This window comes from Protopterus annectens, chromosome 2.part1, assembly GCF_019279795.1.
Source record: "Protopterus annectens isolate FY-2018-M chromosome 2.part1, PAN1.0, whole genome shotgun sequence".
Lineage (NCBI taxonomy): Eukaryota > Metazoa > Chordata > Ceratodontiformes > Protopteridae > Protopterus > Protopterus annectens.
The window spans coordinates 1,343,921,063-1,343,936,125 of record NC_056729.1 but is presented as its reverse complement, the minus strand read 5'-3'; the positions used below and the strand labels follow the sequence as shown (position 1 = coordinate 1,343,936,125).

Genomic DNA, 15,063 nt, shown 5'->3' with positions numbered 1-15,063 from the left:
TTTACTCTAAATCTAGGGCTGGTTTTGCCACTGCAATTTTACAGGGCATTTTGGCAGCTCCTAATGCTTTATAGTGTTGCCATCCTCCCTCCATATGTAAGGACTGCAGCAATGTGAGATGAAGAACATAGTACAGTTTTGTACCTACCATAAATGTAGATGTTCGAAGATCCACATTAACCTCCTCCCTCCTTCCCTCTGTAGTTAGAGGTGGTTGTGTGGTTGGGGTTGTAAATATTGTAAATCAGGGGTGGTTGGTTGTTCTTTGTTTTTTGGCCCTGCCTTTCTATCTCAGTTTTGACTAGAATATGACTGAAATAGTTATTGGATGTATATTGCTTCTTTCAGCTGTTCATTTGAAATATAATTTATCTGTTGTTTAACCCAGTATTTGGACATGCGGACTAATATGTAAGGACTGTAGCAATGTGGATCTTCGAACATCTACATTTATGGTAGGTACAAAACTGTACTTATCAGTCCCCACCTATAAATAATATTCCTGTTGAAAGCTGATTAGTTCTTCCAAACTTTTCTTAAGCTCCATAATTGCAATTTTTGGTGTACTATAAATCTATGTCGGCATACTCCTCCTCCCTTGCCAGTAACATCTTACTACTACAAATCTACCACTGTTGTCTTTTTTCCATTTTCTATCACCATTGGAGCCCCTCTAGCAATTAGTATAATTGATTCCCTTTTCCTTTATTCCTGATGTTCTGCTGAATATCTATCCTTAAATCCTTTCTTTGTCAAATTCATATGTTCATTTCTTTCCCCGTGGGTCTCCTGCATCATTGCTAGCTGCACTCTGCATTTCTTATTATAATTCACTACTCTTTCCTTTTTGTCTATACCTGTAAGGCCATTTATGTTCCAAGATAATATGGATAGTGTTGCCATTATGATATAAAATGCTGTTCCCACCTAATATACATGATATTTTTAATGTGCATTTCAAACATTTGTGTTACATGCACACATATAAATGTTTGGTAGGCTGAACTTTTATACCATTGTTTTTATTTTAATCCCCATTTGAACCTATATCACTTTTTAAGTATTTTATTTTAATAACCTACACACACACACACACACACACACACACACACACACACACACAATAACTGCATTTCAGAGCACTCCATCCCTTAACACATAAAACACACACACAACTGTGTACATCTTCAAAAAATGAAGATTAATCCTCCAGATAAGAACAACTGCCCTCAGTTTACAGTTGCACCCACAGGTGTTACCTAACCTAAAATTAAGGTAAATCATGCTAAAGCATATGCTACAACCTCTGTTCCTACTTACACTGATCAATTTCTGTTCTTTTCTTATCTCTGTTTCCTTCCCAGATGTGAAAAAAAACAGCTTGTATGCTTTCAGAACATATTAACGTTTAGCCCTAAAAAAGTACATTGGGTATCTTTAAATAAAACTAAATTATAACTGTTCCATTAAATGCCTGGAAATATTAATGCTGCAAAGGAGTCTACTATCTTTTATTCAAGTCCCTTAATTTCAAACTTTGTTTTTTCATAGATGTGCCTTTAAATGTTGCATTTCCCTTAGAAAAGAAAGCTCCAAACTCTCGAGATTAAGTGCTTGCACCTGCAGACAACTCTTCTCTATGTAAAAGTAATCTGCAATAAACCTATGTAAATTTCACTCAAAATACAATGTACAGCTGCCTTCAGATACAGCCAATGAACCACTTGCTAAATGAAAAAATAAATAAAAACAAAAAGTAATATCTTTGCAGATGTAAGAAGCTTAGTGTTTTTCATGACTTTCATCATTTTGTCTTATTTTTCAATCCTACTTGCATACAAAAAAACACTTGTTTATAGCTTAAGCCAAGGACATTACTCTAGACATTCACTCATGTAAAAAATAAGAGAAAGTATCTTGATTCTGCATATAATACAATCAGGATACTTTCACACTCAGCACCCCCTCCCCCCCAGCAGCCCAGGCTCACAGCATATTAAAATTAAACTTGCTTTTATCCATCCTTTCTTTTCTTGTTATACTGTAAAGCCTATATTTATTTCAACTAAAAAAGTACTTGTTTAATATAATATCTTAAAGCAGGATATACTTTATAGCCATCAATAAGTTCAACAGAATCAAGAAAAGTCCAGTGTTCTCAGTTTTTCTTACAAAGCCATATTCCACAAATGTGATTGATGCTTTATAGTCTCCCTTCCATTCATTAATTTCAGTGTTCCTGGTCTTCATCCTGTTCATCTCCATCTCCCCATACCAGACTCTAGTTCAAGTCCAAGGTACTCCTGATTCTTTTAGTCAACTCCTCTGCTTTATTCTGTCTCTCAAGCATTTTTATTTGGAACATTATAAAATGTTTAATTGGTAACGTTTCTAGATGAGTTTTATTGTCATAGGAATGAGAAGCAGACCCCTTTCTTTTTACTGGCTCACTTTTTGTTGGATAAACTTTTGTATCTCCATATTAGCTTGTTCAGAATCTAAAATGTCTTTGATCCTCCAAGACAAAAATATACTGAAGACAGCTGGATACAGTAGCTTTAATGTCATTCCATTCACTGATTGCTGGGATAGATTTTGTTTCTTATCAGCGTGGTGTACAGTGAACAATCGATTTCCATACTTTACTGTCTCTACTTTTTAATACTTTTTCTTTCTGCCACAGTTTTGCCAAGTTCGACTTTTTCATCTGGCATGATTGCATCTTTACTTATAATATTCTTGGTTGCTTTAATATCTTTAACATATACACCAGTCTTGAGGTTTGGAGCATACACTCAGTGTGCCCTTTCATTTAACAAATACTGCTCTGGAATATCAGTACATTTGCATATTTGTGCTTTTATAAAATGTATTCTATTGGTACATCAGAAAATCTCATGTTTTCTTTCCACATTCATTGTTCTGACTTTACCATATTTGTTGAAACAGGTCTTCTTGAGAAGTTTCATATTAAGCCAGTCTTTTCTTTATTTCAGCCTCTAATTTTTGCAGTTTCATCAGTTCATCTGAATAGCTACTTAAAGGTTCTTCTATGTTTTCCAGCCTTTTGTTATTTGAGTTGCTACACATGCAGTGTTTCATTTATTTTAATCATATCTAAGTGCATTTGCTTTTTTTACTCTAAATTACTGGAAGACATCTCTTGTACTAAAGCTGAAGCTTGAACTGCATTTTGCTGATCAGCTGCAGGATTTTTGCCAGCCAGTGTTTTTTTGTCACCTTCTCTGGTTCTATAATTTTCTTCTTTGCTTGCAGGCCAGTAACTGAATTTTACTCAAGCTGGCATTATTCCTGGCTGTTATTTCTCAGTTTCTTTTTTCTTAATTGGAGAGCTGAAACTGTGCCATTGATCAGTGTGGAGCCATCCCGGAAGTGTCAGTCCTAGTGTTATTTTTTTTTTAATTACTGTGTAAGTGGAAGACTTTACTTGCTAGTGAAACTACTAGTTAAGTTGTTTTCTTCTTTCCTCTGTCAATAGCTACCCCTTGCACTGTGATTCTAATTCTAATCTGTCTTCAAAACAGTGCCTTTAAAGCTGGCAATAATGCGTAAGTTGCAGTTCTATGGCCAAATACATGACTAAAGTTCTATAAACTGAATCCGGAATTTATCAGTCATTTCTGGAAACTATATCCAGAAAAGTCTAGGATTTTGTTTTAGTGTTGACTGCCTTGTGTTTGAAAAAGAATGTGAATAATGCCAAGCTGAAACAAATATGAATCAGGTGTCTTCAGACATACTGTTGTCTTGCATAAGAATATTTGCATGTTTTAACAGAATGGGATAAGAGGCTAATGATGTCATATATTTTCTTTACCTGAAACTGAACCCTACTGGCTACATGTGCATACTGTATGAATCCAAACAAATAATTTAACCAAAACAGTGCTCCTTGGCCATCACTCTGATGGTGATAGATCTGACTTGACTCAAGAACAAAGTGAAACAGCATGGTATAATTTGCTTAATATAAAGCCATAATATTTCTACATGCTTTTATGAACTTTAATTGGAGTATAAATGTATGTTCTTACATTACAAGTTGGAAACTGAACTAAAACATTAAATGTACTAGATTTTGAATATGATGAAAATATTCTGTCACACATTAATATCTTTCATTATTCAAATCCCATTTTATATTTTCAATATCTACTAAGTAATGTCTAAACAATGTTATCATACATTGTATATTTTCTGCATAGGAAAAACTTGGTAAAAGCATTGTAAGTAATAATGCAAGTGTATGTGCTTCCATTATAAGTCAGTGACACTAGTAATGATAAAACATCTCCAGTGTGGGACTAATTTCATAAATAAGTCATTATTACTATTATTTTTTGTCTGTAGGAGCTGTCAGCACGACTACTCTCCATACATTCTAAACAGGATCTGATTGTTGTTACATTTAAAACATTTGAAGAGATATGGAAATTTTCTACCTACTATTCTCTTGGTAAGATTTTTTTTTAAATCAGAAATGACTTATACAAATTATTGTTTAGCATTTGGCTTGTGAAACAAAAATCCCAATAACTATATATTTATAACACAGATGCAAAGTGCAAAAAGCAATATTGATTAATTAGTCAATAGGATAAGTACACTGACGGTGCTTTGAAAAGTTGTTATTGTTTGTTGTTATGTATTTGCCCAAATGCATGGAGACCATAAGTGCTACTTAATTTGTTTGTGATAGGTGCTGATGAGCTTAGCTTTCTGAATAAAATGATACACATGTACATATTCTGTGAATGAAACTAACAACCAAAGTCAATAGTAAATGTAAAAGTTGGTTAACTAAATCAGAAAAAAGCATATTTAGAAACTGGAGCAAAAAGAATATTCTGCATTTAAACATAGGGACTTAATGCTTTTATCTCAATGGTACAATATGATACCTTTTCAGAACAATGAATTAAATGAGAACATGTAACATACCTGCAGTATCAATGTGACAACTGTGCGTATACTGTTAAAAATTGTGCATATACTGTTAAATATAACCACAATTAAAGCACGTTACAAAATTATTGATCAGTCACAGCATGAATTTATGGGAAAGAGTAGTGGAAGATAGGTTAAGAAGGGCTGTGATGATTAGTGATCAGCAGTATGGTTTCATGCCAGGAAAGAGCACTGCAGATGTGATGTTTGCTCTGAGAGTGTTGATGGAGAAGTACAGAGAAGGTCAAAAGGAGTTGCATTGTGTCTTTGTAGACTTAGAGAAAGCATATGACAGGGTGCCTAGAGAGGAGTTGTGGTATTGTATGATGACGTCGGGAGTGACAGAGAAGTATGTAAGAGTGGTACAGGATATGTACAAAGGTAGTGTGACAGTGGTGAGATCTGCAGTGAGAGGGACAGATACATTTAAGGTGGAGGTGGGATTACATCAAGGATCAGCTCTGAGCCCTTTCTCGTTTGCAGTAGTGATGGACAGGATGACAGACAAGATCAGACAAGAGTCCCTGTGGACTACGTTGTTTGCAGATGACATTTTGCTATGTAATGAGAGTAGGGAACAGGTTGAGGAGACCCTGGAAAGGTGGAGATATGCTCTAGAGAGGAGAAGAATGAAGGTCAGCAGGACTAAAACAGAATATATCTGTGTGAATGAGAGGGAGGATAGAGGAATGGTGAGGATGCAGGGAGTAGAGTTGGTGAAGGTGGATGAGTTTAAATATTTGGCATCAACAGTTCAGAGTAATCACTATAAAATTCCACACAAAGCAGGCAGAAAACGCTCGATATATGGCTGAGTCAAAAAAAACAAAACAAACAGCCAGCAAAGTAAATGTATTAAGCAGGCTTTATTTGCAGAACAAAAAGGAAAATGTAGTCTTTCCTGTGCATCTTAGTCAACAAGTTGCCATCTTTCAACCGGATATTCACATCCAAAAAATCAACACTAACTTGGGAGCAAATCAAAGTAAACCTCAAGAAATCACTACTGTTATTTAAAGATAGAAAAAACTATCAAGATCTTGCCTACTACCTTTCCAACCAATAAACATGTTGTCAACAAAACATCTGTATATAACTATTTGGCCTGTCAGTTGTCCAGTTATATGGTGATGTTCCCATTCTGACATAACCAAATTGGCATAGGAATTGGCACAATTGGTTCCCATTGCCACACCAGACTGTTGCCAAAAACACTTTCCCTGAAACAAAGATATTTTGTTCAAGGACCAACTCCAGGACCATGCATAAAAAAAATCAACATGTTTAATGTCAAATTTATTGCTTCTAAGCAAAGCTGCCCTGACTGTACTAATTCTAACATTTTGTTGACAACATGTTTATTGGTTGGAAAGGTAGTAGGTAAGATCTTGATGGGTTTTTTTCTATCTTTAAACCACAGCAGTGATTTCTTGAGATTTATTTTGATTTGCTCCCAAGTTAGTGTTGATCTTTTGGATGTAAATATCCGGTTGGAAGATGGCAAATTGTTGACTAAGATGCACAGGAAAGACTACGTTTTCATTTTTGTTCGGCAAATAAAGCCTGCTTGATACGTTTACTTTGCTGGCTGTTTATGTTTTTTGGATTCAGCCATATATTGAGCGTTTTCTGCCTGCTTTGTGGGGAATTTTATAGAGTTCAGGGTAATGGCCAGTGTGGAAGAGAGGTGAAGAAGAGAGTACAGGCAGGGTGGAGTGGGTGGAGAAGTGTGTCAGGAGTGATTTGTGACAGACGAGTACCAGTAAGAGTGAGAGGGAAGGTCTACAAGAGGGTAGTGAGACCAGCTATGTTATACAGGTTGGAGACAGTGGCATTGACAAAAAGGGAGGAGTCAGAGCTGGATGTGGCAGAGTTAAATATGTTAAGATTTGCACTGGGTGTGACAAGGCTAGACACAATTAGGAATAAGTATATTAGAGGGTCAGCCCAGGTTGGACAGTTTGGAGACAAAGCCAGAGAGGTGAGATTGCATTGGTTTGGACATGTGCTAAGGAGGGATGCTGGGTATATTGGGAAAAGGATGCTAAGGATGAAGCTTCCAGGTGAGGGAAAAGGAAGGCCTAAGATAAGGTTTATGGATGTGGTGAGAGAGGACATGCAGGTGGCTGGGGTGACACAGCAAGATGCTGAGGACAGGAAGAAATGGAAACAGGTGATCTGCTGTGGCTACCCTTAATGGGAACAGCCAAAAAAAGACAAAATTATTAAAAATGCATAAAAATTAATCTCAAATGTAGCATAATATGTTACTTATCTACGATAAGATAAGTAGGACCACTGAAAACAAAGGACAAAGGACTGATTAAAATGGATTGCGATTGTAAAACCATACTTATGGTGGTTAAACATATCTTGTATTAAAAAACAGACAATGAAAGATGACTGAGATTCTATGCATCAATGTTATCTAATAGGCAATAACATATGAATATGTTTTATGCAAATATGTTTGTTAAGGCTGGAGGTGGGGGTTGACTTGCATTTATAAGAAGTTGCCATTCTGATTTACTTCTTTCCAGAATGCCATTAAAGTGTCTCCCACTTGTCCCCATTAATAGTATATGCATATCAAAAAATACATTTTTTGTATCCTGAACATCTGACAGTGTGCATACATAAAGCATTATTTTGGAAGTAAGTCCTAATTCTGAATGGATGCTCATAAATATGCATTGACTAGTTTCGTATGATTTACCCCTATAGAAGCTGACTCAGCCAGAATACTTTAGAATGCAAACAACCCCACACGAATTGCAGTTAAAGTGTTCTTTGGTTCCAAGCCTTCTGTTCATGTAGGGAAGACTGAGAAAATGCTCATCAGAAATATATCAACAATAGGCATAAAATTTACATTTGTGTGTTCCAGTAGATTTCTGAGACATAACATCAACAGTCGTACAATGAATCATTATTCCCATTGCAAATTCTCTAGTTGTTAATAATAGTAATTTTGCTTTCAGCCAATTGTACTGAAAAGCTAGTTGCAACAAGACTGAACAAAATTTTTGTTAAACCTTATTTCTTCATTAGTTATTGTGTTCCCATAAAAGTACACAGAAGAAGCATGAAATATGCTGGTAATTTATTTAGGTCTTCTAACTCTAAAAATGTCAGGGAAATCCAAAAAGGCTTATCCCAATGTGGAAACCTTATTTTAGAAGGTTTCTGTATTTCATCAATCATTTCTGATTTTTGGACTGCTCTACTGCTGAGGCTTTCCAATCAGTCTCAATGTGGAAGCTGCATAATAATTTGATAGTTTTGGGGAGAGGTTAATGCTATTTAGTCAAGTATTCGCTCCTGGAAATGTTCACAGCTCCCAATTGGCTCGGCCAAGAAATTCTGAATAAAATTTTAATTTATGATGAAAAAGTGAACACTGACAAAAATATGGCATTCATCCATTCAGTCCTATGGGAGTATCTGTGGTACAGGTAAGTGTAGTGGAGCCATGTGTGTGTGTGTGTGTGTGTGTGTGTGTGTGTGTGTGTGTGTGTGTGTGTGTGTGTGTGTGTGTGTGTGTGTGTGTGTGTGTGTGTCAGTGTATGTATGTGTGTAGATGTGTGTGTCTGTACATATATATATATATATATATATATTTATATTTATATATATATATATATATATATATATATATATATATATATATCTATAGAGAGAGAGAGAGCGAGCATGACTGAGCCTGAGTGAGTGTGTGTGTGTGTGTGTGTGTGTGTGTGTGTGTGTGTGTGTGTAAAATCTGTGTGTGTGCCAGTGTGTGTGTGTGTGTGTGTGTGTGTGTGTCTGTGTGTGTGTGTGTGTGTGTGTGTGTGTGTGTGTGTGTGTGTGTGTGTGTGTGTGTGTGTGTGTGTTTGTGTGGGTTGTGCCTTTGCTAACTCAATGTATAAGCTGCTAGGGGGACCACAAGTGCGGACAGGTCTGATAGCACAATGTTCAATTCAGAGATGTGCTAATGGGGCAATACTGATGTGTCTTTTGGTGTGTCTTTACCATGTCTCTAAATTGGAACTTCTTTCCATCATACTAACTGACCAACCTACACTGGACAATTAGTACCAGTACAGAGGAATTCTCAAAATCCTATTATTAAAATTATAATGTTTATCAAGAAATATCTGGTAATCTTCTCACCTTCATTTAAATAAAATTTGTAATCTGTTATCACTTTAGAAAGTTTTCTGAAAATATATGAAATGAACTTACATCTTCCACTATTTAAAGTAATCTTCACATGTGAAAAATAAATTACACTTTGCCTGCTCACAGACAGTAAAATTCAACTTCTACTATGGTTTAAAATCTTAACAAGCTAAATTAAATATTTATGTGTGCCAGCCCAGGGGAAACACATTTCATCAATAAAGTGACTGTAAAATAAAACCTGCTTAAATAAATTCCTTCTAAGAAAGATAAGTGTTTTTCCAGTGAATGAACAAATACTTGGCAAAAGTGGTGGCCATAGATGCTCCCATTTAATCGCCTGTTTGTTTAAAATAGTTTTCAAACAGAAAAACTTATTTTCAAAAAATGAACTCTAAAAGAATGCAGATAACATTAATGTTATATACAGATGTATACAATTTCACTTTTAGCTAAATGATAGAGAATAATTGTTTAAAATTCAAGACTATTAACTAAACAAAGTTCCAAGTTTTTTTTTTTTTAATTTATAATTGAACATGACAAACTAATAAATTTAGTTTGACATGAATGAGAAGGTCCAGCAGTTCATTCTTTGAACCTCTCTTGATGACGGAATAAATCTGAATAGCTTAGGAATGTCAAATAAAATGCCTTTCTTAGGATATAGGACCTCAAAAAATGCGCAACTTTCTAAATGCTACAGCTGTTTTGCAGTAAATTCAGAAGCACCATATTAATCTGACTATAGAATAAATATAGATCTATAAGTGACACCTGTATAGATTAACATTTCCTTCAACAGATCAAGCATTGTCTTTAAACAGTCATCTTGTGACATTATCCCTAAATCCTACGCTTGTTACTTTTCATAATTCTGGTTTATCTCATTTTTCTATTCCACAATGCTTAAATTATAATACTATTTTAGGAGCTTTATTTTATTTATTCTTTGTTGACTGAGTTAGTTCCACTAGGTTAGTGGCTTCTTTTCAAAGGAGTTGTAAGTGGAACTAATTTTTGCATGAACACTTCCTGTTTCTGCTCTGGGTGCAGAGGTGGCTTGGAGAAACAGTGAGGCAGATAGAAACAGAAGGAGATGATGGATGGGTGAGAGAAATGGAGGAGAAAGCTGAGATCAAGACAGGAAATGCATGCAGGATTTTGAGGTGATGTTTCAAAGAAATCTGCTTGATTGAGATGAGTCGGCAAAAGATGGATATATAATTCCAATCCTCCAGTCAGGAGAGTTGCAGGATGACTTACTTGAAGAAATGATGATGCAGATTGCACCAGAAAATGAAGGAGGCAGTTTCTAGGGGGACAATTTACAACAGAGACAATCTAAAAGAATAGTAGTCAGATGGAAAAGAAAACATATGCAGATAAAGTGAAAGAAGGCAAAAGGGGAGTAGCAGAAAAAAAACAGATGAAAATGGAAAATGGAAGTACGTGGTAAGGATTCAAAGTAAGGAAGACAAAGAAATGGACAGGTATGAAGTGTGGGGCAATTTAATAGCTCTTTTGGGTGTAAAAGCACATAAGGTAAAAGTATTTATTCTTATTAACAAAGAGACATTTTGTGACATTATACTTGGGACTGTTTTTTTAATGGAATGGAAAATTTTCTTGAAGAATATAAAAAAAGAAAGACTGTAACTCACAAAACCTTTTTTTTAGAATTCTAAAAATGTAATGAATTACAAAACAGAAACGTAACATATAAAATGCACACAAAGTAACCATTTACAGTAGTCCATATTAAATCATATTAACATATATAAAGAAAATTATTTTGTTGTTTTAAATAAAGAGAAGTACCAACATTCAATTAATATTTTTCTAGTAAACTTTCTACTTTCAGCCAACTATTACACTTAGAATTATTATTATGTTGCATCTTAATAACATGTAAGTTATTATAACAAACAGCCTTTGCAATATTTATGAATTCAGCCATTGAGGGAGTATTTGAATTCTTCCAATTTTTAGTGACCACTTTTCTAGTGATTGCTAAAATATTCCAAATAGGATGATATTGTGATTTAGGAATAACCTGAGGAGTTTGAGCATTACAAATGACTAAAGACTTGCTTAATTTGAATGTCAGAACACATAGAATATTTGTCTGATAAAAAATTGAACAGGGAATCAAAAAAAAAAAAAAATAAATAAAATAAATAAATACATAAAATTCATGTAGAATTTTGAACAAAGTTGGAAATAGAGACTTTGAAAGGACACTTGCAAACTTTATGTAAAAAAGCATTGGGCATTTCAGAAGTTTATTATAAAAGGGGTTTGTGGACTGGCAGACCAGATTGTAATACTGTGTTAAATACAGAAAAAGTTATACATATACCAAGCATGACAAATGTGGAGGGGAACAGGGGTGTTGTAAAATACTGGGGACAACCCAAAACATGCTTTTTTGTGGAAAAAAAGGGCATTTGATAAGTAACTGAGATAAAAGAAAATATAGCTATGGGGAAATGGGATATGATGCAAAAATGTTAAATGCAATATTATAAATATAACAAGACTGGACATTTATGTTGGAATTGTAAAAATGAAATTAAGGGTAAGGAAAAACAAAGAAAGAGATGAAAATGAACAAAAATAATACATTTTAGAAGTAGTAGAAATAGAAGAAACATTAGATGAGAAAAATAATAAGGAGGATATCTAAGAAGGCTCTGAAATAAGTGAAGAAGACATAAACTGGGAGATAGTAAAAGAAAAAATCTATTGGTAAAAAGGTAAAAGACAAAAAAAAATTTTAAAAGGACAAGAACAAAAGAAAAAAGGAAATGAATAAAAATAATATAAATAGCTAAGGGCTGTGGGTTGGTGTAATAGTTAATGTGTTTGACTCACAGACATAAGATACAGGGTTTGGTTATCAACTTTGGGAGGGAAATTGGCTAGGCTTAGAATGCTCCATTAAGGCCGCTAGCCTAATAATTATCTATGAACCTATAAAATCATGCATCTAAGGAAAAGAGAAAAATGGAAAATTTTAGAGTACATTCTCTAAATGTGAATAGTATTAAGAATATAGTAAGAAGAATAGTGATTTTGGAGTGTTGTAATGTATGTGATGTAGATGCAATTATATTAGAAGACATAAGATTTTTAACAAATGAAAAAAGATTGCAAACAGAGAATCTATGTGGAGGAAATATAATCTGGAATTTGGGAAATGAGAGATGTTCTGGAATAGCCATATTTTGTAGAAGTATAGTAAAGATATCAGATGTAACTTTAGCAAAAATGGAAAGGTTAACCATTGCAGATTTAGAATAGAAAGAACAAGTATATTGAATTATAACATTATGGGAAAGCTATTTCATCAGATTGTACACTATGTAGTGATAAATATGAATATTATATTAACAGGATACTTTAATTGTGATTTAAGAGGCAAGCATAAAAATAAAGGAAATGGCATAGGAAAAATGTTAGAAGTTATAAGATGTGGTAAGTTAAAACTTTGGGTCAAAATTTCATGGACAAAAGGGTATGAAATAGAACTGAAATTGATTATTTTATAGTATCAGAAGGTTTACTTGTATGGGGTGTAGCTGAAACAGGATTTTCTAATAATCTTGCAATATGGCTAAAGATAAAGGAAAACAAGGAATATATAAAAACAGGCAAAGAAATAAATGGATAAATGAGAAAGCATGGAATGAAGAAAGAAAGATCTTAGTAATACAGTTATGGAAATATCACATTACTATGAGAACATTTTATAAAAAGTTGTCTGAATGATGGATGATGTTTAAGGAAAAATATAAAGAAAATGTTTCTTATGGTAGCAATATGATGTGAGGAAAGTAGAGAAAGAAAAATATAAAAGAATATGTAATGATTCATTGGAAGATTTAGAATATAATCATAGAAAGTATGCTGACAAAAAAGAATTATATGAAAGAAATCAAGAAACAATACAAAAATTGTTATTTAAGCAAAGATATATTTTGCAAGGAAAAAGAGAAAAGGTATCATATTACTTAAGCAGATTAGTAAAGAAATGTAGTGTAGTGACAGAAATAAAAAAATATAAAAGGAGAAAGAGAAATAACTCAGGAAAATATTATGAACAGTGTAGTACAATATGTACAAGAAATGTTTAAGAAAAAAGAAGGTAGCAGAAAAATAGGTAAAAAAAGTTAAAAAAGAGAATAAGGAGTTGGATAAGGAGATTTCTTTATATGAGCTAGATAAAGTATTAGGACAAGTAAATATAGATTTGACTGCGTGATCAAATGAAATAGGGTATGAAATATATACAAATGTAAGGGACTGTCAAAAAATAATATTTTTAAAGATTTTGAATGAATGGTTAAATGAAGGTTTTATGTAGAAAGAATTATGTAGTGGAATACTTAAATTCATATGGAATTAGGAATATAGAAAACAATTAAAAACTGAAGACCAATAGTATTGTATAATAATGATTATAATGAAAATAGTATAAAAAGGTATTTGAAACTAAATTTGAAAATATTGTGGAAGGCATTTCTCCCTGAGCCTCCACTGAAAATAGTCTCTGTCCTAGTCGGACTTTCCCCATCAACACATGTTAAATAAAACAACAAAAAAAAAAAAAAACTAAACCCACCCATCTGGGCCCCCTAACTAAATATACTAACTCCAAGCTTTACACTATCTCTGGGATAAGGGACAAAGTTCAACAAGATGGCCAAGCAGTTACTTACCTCGGGTCGGAATGTCGGTGTTCCGGATGTTGGTCTTCTGGTGTGTTGTAGTCGTCTCGGTGAAGTGGATGTGAGCGATGTGGGTTTCCAGGTAAGTAAAGTAGACCTACATATATACATATATATATATATATATATATATATATATATATATATATATATATATATATATATATATATGTATGTGTGTGTGTGTGTGTGTGTGTATATGGGGTGAGAAAGTAAAAGTGAGAGATTTGCACTGCAGTCCAGATGCTGATTAGAAGTCAAAGCCTCACACCTTTCAAAATGACATGTAGTAAAACATTGCACATTATTTTGTCCATATCTGGTACATTTGATATTTTATAATAAAAAATGAAATGTAGTGAAATAGACTCCAGTTAAATGTGATTTTGGGTATAAGAGGTAGGAGATGTCCATGTCTTAAAATATTGTGCCATTTTACCCTAGCCTCCTTCCCTTGCCTACAATCTTAGATGAATAAATCCTTCTCAGTAATACTGAGATAAATGACATTATCAACAAGGTAAACGAATGACAGTATAATACCAGATATTTAAAACACTCTATCCATGAGTTTAATGCTTTTATTCCAAAAAGTATTAACAGCTATTCCAACAAGGAAGTAATGCCCCATCTTGGAGATGCTCATTGATTACACTGATTCCAAAGGAAAATAAAGACTTTTAGAATGTTCACCATATAGGCTGATTTTATTATTAAATGCAAAATACAAATTCTTTATGTCGATTTTTATCAGATAGAATGAAATATTTTACCTTTAATTTAGGAAGTAATGATCAAATTGGTTTCATAAATAAAAGAAATACTCATGAGAATATTAACAGGGTCTTAATAGTGCTAAATGTTGCAGCCATAAATAAACTTTTATTAGTCTAAATGTTCACAAAAAAAAGTTTGAGTTGGTTAACTAGGATTACTTATTCAAAATTCTGAATTTCTATGACATTCCATATGATATAATTTCTCTATTAAAAAATAAATAAATAATATATATATATATATATATATATATATATATATATATATATATATATATATACACATATATATATATATATATATATACACATATATATATATATATATATATATATACACACACACACACATGGATTCATTTCATAATCTCGAAAAACTAAAATGTCAAATTTCAGTTTTCAGTATCTCGAGACTATAAAGCCGA

General features: G+C 33.3%; 1 protein-coding gene across 2 annotated transcripts in view; it reads left to right on the top strand.

Moving 5' to 3' along the window:
• The window catches only part of SH3TC1 (SH3 domain and tetratricopeptide repeats 1), a 773,464-nt gene that overhangs the window by 191,108 nt on the left and 567,293 nt on the right, over positions 1-15,063 (top strand). For both annotated transcript variants that reach the window (XM_044062806.1, XM_044062804.1), the window contains exon 5: positions 4,372-4,477. In XM_044062806.1, coding sequence (XP_043918741.1) covers positions 4,372-4,477 — 106 coding nt within the window. The remainder of the gene's footprint in view (positions 1-4,371; positions 4,478-15,063) is intronic.